The sequence below is a fragment of the Pinus tabuliformis genome, chromosome J (genome assembly GCF_031772625.1).
Source record: "Pinus tabuliformis cultivar Carrire ecotype Pingquan chromosome J, CPIR1, whole genome shotgun sequence".
NCBI lineage: Eukaryota > Viridiplantae > Streptophyta > Pinopsida > Pinales > Pinaceae > Pinus > Pinus tabuliformis.
Genome location: NC_142295.1, coordinates 910,184,339 through 910,191,908, shown reverse-complemented (window position 1 = coordinate 910,191,908; position 7,570 = coordinate 910,184,339). Strand labels below are relative to the sequence as shown.

At 35.0% G+C, this 7,570-nt stretch overlaps 1 protein-coding gene across 4 annotated transcripts in view; it reads left to right on the top strand.

Annotated features, from left to right (window-relative positions):
• Positions 1–3,615: 3,615 nt before the first annotated feature.
• Positions 3,616–7,570, top strand: part of LOC149229693 (ATP phosphoribosyltransferase 1, chloroplastic-like) — a 293,966-nt gene continuing 290,011 nt past the window's right edge. The window contains exon 1 of one of the 4 annotated variants that reach the window (XM_089375892.1): positions 3,616–4,234. In XM_089375892.1, coding sequence (XP_089232018.1) covers positions 3,824–4,234 — 411 coding nt within the window. In that variant the 5' untranslated portion in view covers positions 3,616–3,823. The remainder of the gene's footprint in view (positions 4,235–7,570) is intronic. The other 3 variants (XM_089375890.1, XM_089375891.1, XM_089375893.1) reach the window with 3 other exon arrangements.

Sequence of the window (7,570 nt, the reverse complement as noted above, 5' to 3'; positions counted from 1 at the left end):
AGACTGGTTTCAAAACGCAGAAATGGATACGTCGATTTCGCCCTTCCGCTGTTATTTAAAAGGCGGAATTCATTTATCAGACGGCGGGAAAATTATAAATTGGTAGATACGAGCCGATCCGGTCGTAAATGCCAGCCGCAAATCTATTGGGGTAAGCCGGAAATCTCGGTCGGATCTATACATCAGATCCATTCGCAGCATTGCATTTACTGCTGGAGGATGCCATGGGGGTGGGGTATGTGCTGCATACTATGGCAAGCCATGAATCCCATGCTATAGGCATACCACTCATAATATATATATATATATATATATATATATATATATATACATAATTTCCTTATAAAAATAAATAAATAAAATTTTAATATATTATTATTATGTTCAAATTTAATTGAAAATAATTCTATCACTGTTTTAATCTATTTTATTCTATTAACATTTTTAACCAATTATATATATATATATATTATAAAAATTATTTCGAAATTGATGTTTATTTCAAATTACAAATTCACAAATCATATTTTATTATCCTCTACGCTTTATGTTAAAATATATATATATATATATATATATATATATATATATATATTATAAAAATTATTTCGAAATTGATGTTTATTTCAAATTACAAATTCACAAATCATATTTTATTATCCTCTACGCTTTATGTTAAAATAAATATTATAATATAAACATTCGTTATTGTTTTAATATATTAATAATATTAACAAAAAAATTAATCTTAGAAACATACCTTATTATATTATTTATTTTCAATAAAAATTAAATAAAAGAATGTTAAACCAATAACTTATTATTTATTTTCAACGACAGAGTAAATAATAAACAAACCTACATTGCATTTATGCATTAATACATTAGTAACAATTTGAATTTGATTATAAGAAATTATATCCGAAGAATTCCGAGTTAGTCGATTAAAAACGTGGTTCTGGGATTAAAAACGTGGTTCTGGGAGTTAGTCGAGTTAGTCCGACGCCCGAAAATACGGCAGCGCATAAGCCTCGGAACCTGAAGCTGCAATCTGACAAGGGTCGTAACAGGGTCCCACTGTACACGGGAAAATACACCAATATACCGTACCAACCCATCGCACGAAACCAGTGATGTGTAGATGCCGTAACCATGGCATGAAATGGCTATGGTCATACATAAAAGGGCGTACTATAAGGCATTAAAATCCCTATAGCATGGGATTTATGGCTTGCCATGTGCAGATGCCGTAACCATGGCATGAAATGGCTATGGTCATACATAAAAGGGCGTACTATAAGGCATTAAAATCCCTATAGCATGGGATTTATGGCTTGCCCCTATTTATCTTACAAGCTCCTCTTTAATGCGAAACTTTCAAGCCAATTTTGTACCCTCATGGTTCCACCAAAGGTACATCAAAGTTCCGTGAGCATGAGCATTGCATATGGAACCTTGAAGTACTTTTGTTGGAACCATGAGTAGTGGGGATTAACAACTCACGTTTAAGGTGAGTCTGTAAGGTGGATAGGTGTTGGAAACACCTATCCACCCTACAAAATCACCTTTAGTGCGAGCCTATCAGGTCAATTCTGTATATTTATAGTTCCACCAAAGGTACGCCAAAGTTCCATGAGCATGATCATTGCACATGGAACCTTGAAATACCTTTGGTGGAACGAGAACATTGAGCAGTGAGAATCATACTTGGCAACTCTTATTTAAGGTGAGTCTATAGGGTGGATAGACGTTGCCCAATGCTCATGCTCGTCAAACCTTGACGTACCTTTGGTAGAACCATGAGAGTACATAATTAACCTCAAGTTTACATTAAAAACAAGTCTCTGAAATTAGTAAGTGTTGTCATTAACTTTTACCATCAGCACTTTCTAAATATGCTCACTAAGTTAATAAAAATCTTAAAAACTCTTTAATTATGTTATAATCCATAAAACCTTATTAAATATTATATCACTACTTTTTATATATACTCACTAAATTAATAAAAAACTTAAAAACTCATTAATTATGTTATAACCAATTAAATGATTAGTTATTCTCATATATATTTTCAATCCCTATGCTATAAATTAGAAATTCAATCTTTATATATTATAAAATATAAAGAAAAATGTTGTTTAAACTATTAAAAACAATAAAGCTGTTATTTTTTTATAAAGATAACTTTATTAAAATATTTTTTAATTTATTTTAATAAATATAAAAATAAATTATTTTAAACTTTAATAATATTATTTATTATTTTATATATAAAAAAAATTCAAATTCAAATTGAGTAGTTAACATTACAATATTTAAATTAATGCTAACATCTAAAAAGTTAATGAATAATTAAAAAAAAAAAAAAATTCACTACTATTAAAAAAGTTAATGAATAATTAACAAAAAAGTATTGTTTAATTATCTATGTTTGTATTTAATATTTTTTTGAGTCAAGTTGTCTAAATTTGATTTTGACTTTGACTTGAGATTTGATGTGTAGTTTTAGAAACAGTGATTCAAGGCATTTAAGATGTCAAAATCACTAGAAGATACAATAGTACTTAACATGATTAGGCTTTTGCCCAGAGAATTTTGAACTAGTAACTTTCACATCACAAAGTAACTTAACATTACACTCATAACTATGTATTCTATAACCACTCAGCGATGAAAAATAATTTTTAATTAATGAAAAAAAAACAAATATGTTGTCTAATTATTTGATATTTGTATTTGGTAGAAAATAATTTTTAGTTAGATAGATTTTTTTATTATAATTTAAAATTGGTTTTTGAATGCATAAATGAATTTATCAATTCCAAAAAATTATGGAGAATTCAGATTATATAGTGTTTACAAATAAAATTAACAATCACTTTGGGCTTGGAGTATGCCCTAAAATTGCCTCTGCTTGGCTAAGAGCTCATCTTCCTCGGACATAAGGGAACATGTTAACGACTCAAGACCAGAGACATCTTGCAGGAATGAAAACCTATCCCCTTAAAGACCACTAAATGAATAATTCCAAATGGTGTGGTTTTTTTTAAATAACAATAATAAGTCACCGTGCATTCCCCATAAGTATAATAGATTTTCTTACTTTTAATTTTTTTTTTGACAATAACAGATTATTATGTTTTCAAATTTTTAATAAAACCCTGAAAATAATTTTTAATTATTTAAATTTTTTCCTACTCTTAATTATTATGTTTTCAAGTTTTTAATAAAAACCTGAAAATAATTTGTAATTATTTTAATTTGTCTCAGATATATTGTGTTTTATTGTGTGGTAGGGTTGGGTGAAACCCGCCAAGCCACTTGGCCTGTTCATGTGCCGCTCAAAGGAGCAGACAAGTTGTTGAATGTACTGTTAGTGTCATACTGGCAGCTACAAAAATTGATTTACAAAAATTGATACAGTTACAGATTCAAAATTGATACAGTTACAGATTTACTACGTTGTTAAAAAAAAATATTAGTTTTAAAAAAATTAACAAATCCTAAAAAAATTTAACTAATGATTCAAACAAATTTCTACGGAATTGTTGACCAAATTTACAGGAAAGTATGATCAAAATCCTCAAAACGCAGAACAGTGAAATTACTCCATACAAAACACTGATCGCTGTTTGCCATAATGTTTCTCCACGTAAACAAAAACGTGACACTTTGAAATCCTTACCTCGTCAATAGAGAAGCCAAGAGACGTGCTCATGTAGGCCATGTCACGTGGGCGAAGATCAAGAAGCAAATGTCCAGTGTTTGAGTGGAGAGGTGGGGAACACTTCATAGAAGACAGTTCAACTATTGGAACTCTGCAATGTCGATCAAAGCGGCGGCTTCGCAACATCATCAACTGCTTCCTTCCCTCAGCAATTGCTCGAATGTATCGGTCCCAACCTTGCTGAAGTCCTCGTCTGTGTTTTACGACAATCTCAGAGGTTTCAGGTTCGATTCTCTGCGATGTCAATCCTCGGCATCAAAACACAAACCCAGAGGTTTCAGGTTCGATTCTCTGCGATGTCAATCCTCGGCATCAAAACACAAACCCAGAGGTTTCAGGTTCGATTCTCTGCGATGTCAATCCTCGGCATCCACGGATGTTTCGAAGAACCTATCGACGCAGGCGGGGAAAGGATTCCTGGAGCTGAATGCCATTGAGCGCAATGTGGTTCGTCTGGGCTTGCCGAGCAAGGGCCGAATGTCCACCGATACGCTGGAATTGCTCAAGGTTTTTACATATTTGTTTTCTTTTCCTGTTCTTTGTAGAGATGGTCGATAAATTAGGGCCTTTCTTATTACATTGTTAAATTGACGCATTAACAATATTTGCATAATCCAGGTATTAAGAATTCGTTTATTGCCATGAAAACAACTTTATGCTGAATATTGTCCATCTATTAGTTTTGTCGCGGAGGTGTAAATGCATATTTCTCTCTGTTTTCTAGCTTACTCGAAGGACTCATGTTCGGTTTTCTATACATTTTTTACTTTTGTGGTGCATATCCATTTTTCAGTGTCAGAGCAGAGAATCCGACCTCATGCCTCGCCCACAGGCATTTCAAGAGCACGCTTTGTTTGTTATTATGGCGCCAAGAGCACGCTCCGTTTGTCATTATGGTGCTTCGGGGCCCATCCTGAGGCAGATTTCGCTTCGGTCCAGACTTTTTTTGTAGGTCTGGACAAATTTATAAATAATTCAGTAACAAGACGCTACAACTTTTCAGTACGGGCCATCTATGAATGAAATAGTTTGCAGCGAACCGCAGTAAACGACACATATGCAAGAGGAGTGAAATCGTTCACTGACATCAGCGCACTGAGCTCTTTGTATGACCGTACAGCTTCTCTTCTTCAAAAACTGTTCAGAATCACTATCTGCAATAGACTAATTCTGCAACAGCTTTTGACAAATAGTCCGTGTTCACAATGTAAGTGTTGTAGACAGTGGAACCAATTTGGAGTGTGGACTTTTCAAGCTGTAGAGAGTACATGGGCACTAATAAGTACGGGAGTTGCATTTGAGTCTCAAGCCTAGCCAGCTCAAAGTTACTGCATTATATCCTTCCTATCCCTAATCATAAATTTCACAAGTCTAAAATTCAAAGGCCTTATCCTGAACTGGATCACTAACCCATATTTGTCACTTTATACATTGAGGTTAACAATATGAGCGATGAAACAAAGGATCAAATGACCCATATGTTCACGAGGACAATAACTATTGAAGTTGCCCACGACTTTCAAAACCATATTATGACCTGTTACCCTACATGTCAGCAGGGATAAATACAAAAAATTTGCAGCATTTATCACCACTATTGTAATTTGCAAGGTCACAAGTTAAAGCATTGTAACAACCATGTGAAATTTAAGCATTGTAACAACCATGTGAAATTTGTGTAAGGTATCCCAGGTCTATGTCTTGTTCTCAGTGTCTATATCTTGTTGTTTTGGTTAGACCATGGCTGGTTTTTTGCAGTTCACTTCGGGTGGCCTTCATCCTATATATAATTGAAAAGCCTTAAGTGATCTAACTTGAGGGCCCATGTTTTATGGCAGACTACTTTTTTAGGGGCCATCACCAGTGTATAGACTAGTGCAGCCCACGTCTAGTGCACCTATGTCTTTACCACATTGTTATGGCTTATCAAGTCTGTAGGTAGCCTTGGATTTGGTGCAGTATTCCTTAAATAACTCCCTTGCATGGCTGTCTTATATTGACAACTTTTCACGTTTCCCAAGGTAATACATGGTTTCTAATGCAAAGTGGTCCCGGTGGTCAAAAAGTCAACTTGGTCTTAGATTGTTCAGCTTGATGAGAAGAGCCTATGCCATGTTCTCGTTTTCCAATCAGAGATGGCAGTGGCTAGTAGAACTTGGTCAAACTTGGTCCATAGGTCAAACAGACTTCCAGGTGGTAAAACAAGGGCAGCGTTGAGCAGAATCATATATACTTTACATCAGAAATGTTCAACAAAGTAAGATGAGGTGCCAGATTTCAAAGATCTAGTAGGGCATTAGAGAACAAGTGCAGGGGTAGATGACGTGGTAGAGCAGGGGATGATGTGGCAACACCATATAGAATATGAAGATTTCAAGAGAGAGTTTAGATCCAAGCCGGTTTAGCCATACCCAGGTTCCACAATTGTAAAAAAATCAAGGCGTTGATGATTTAGCATATAGGTGGCCAAGTTGAATTACTAAAGGGAAAGAATAAAGTCAATATAGCTGTTGAACAAGTCAACTAGCCGTTAGAAGGTCTAACTAGCCGTTGGAGACCTCGTGGACCAAGTAGTTGGGCAATGGACCGAGAAAGTAGCCGTTAAAAGATGAAATATTCTTCCAAATGACCAAGTTGAACCTCCAAACCAAGTCGACTTCTTCCTAGGACCAACTAATAGTTCTTGGAACTACTATATTGTACTATTCTTCATGGTTGACTATGCTAGGCCATTAGTAAAGGGATCTGTATATCAAATTGGGAAATTTGACCCAAGTTGTCCCCTTAGTGGGAAAACAATGAATTGTAATTTAATATTTTAAGATAAGAGAAAATTATTAAGTCTCCAACTTGTGGATGACTAGTACAATATTATTTTGAGGAGGATTCCAACTAGTTGTTAGCTTGTTGTTATCTTGCCGTGAAGAATTGTTCTATAAAAGGATAGACTCATTTAATGTAATAGTGGTGGTTAGTGGAATTTGTGCCATCAAATAATAAAGAGCTCATATTTGCAAACCATTGTCTATAATTTTTGTATCCATTCTGTGGAGTGATTTTTATCTTCATTTTTTTCTTGGTTATATGCTAATGGGTTTTAATGTAATGAACTTAATAATTAGTAAAAATACACAGTGGTTAATAGATCGTGCCATTGAGGGGCTACATAGTCATGTGGAAGGGGTGGACTAGAGGGCAACCCCACCCAACCATTTTGTTTTGCAGGCAGGTCATTTGAAGCCACTAGATCATTCTGAAGGGGAGCTTCGAATCATGCAGATTTTGTATTCATCTTCACACATGATATGAAGATTGAAGATGCCACATTGATGGGGATGTTCTTAGCTGGGTTTGAACTTTATAAAGGGTATCGAGTCAATAGTGGGGGTGACTTCTCTTCAGGATCAAACCCACTCCCTTGATTTATCAAGTTAGATCATTGTTTTAAAAACCGGTCGGCTTGAATCGGAAACCGGTCAAATCGTCTGGTTCATTGAGCGGCCGGGTCAAACCGGCCAAAAAACTCGGTTGAAGGGTCCATTTCGCCCAAATTTCACAAAAAGCGGACCAAACCGACTGATTTATGATGGAACCGGCCAGTTATGGTCAAACCGATTGGTTCGATCATAAACCGGCCGATTTATTGCCAGGGTAGCTATAGACCCCACAAAATGCAGTTTTGTGAGTTTTGAAGCTGTTTTGAGGGAAATTTGGGGCTGTTTTCCTCCAAAAATAGTCCCTCCAAGAAAAGCATGCCTACCCTCTATAATGTTCCTAACTAAACAAAGCAAATAAACAAACCAACATCCAACAATGTGACACAATCAACAAACACCCATAAAA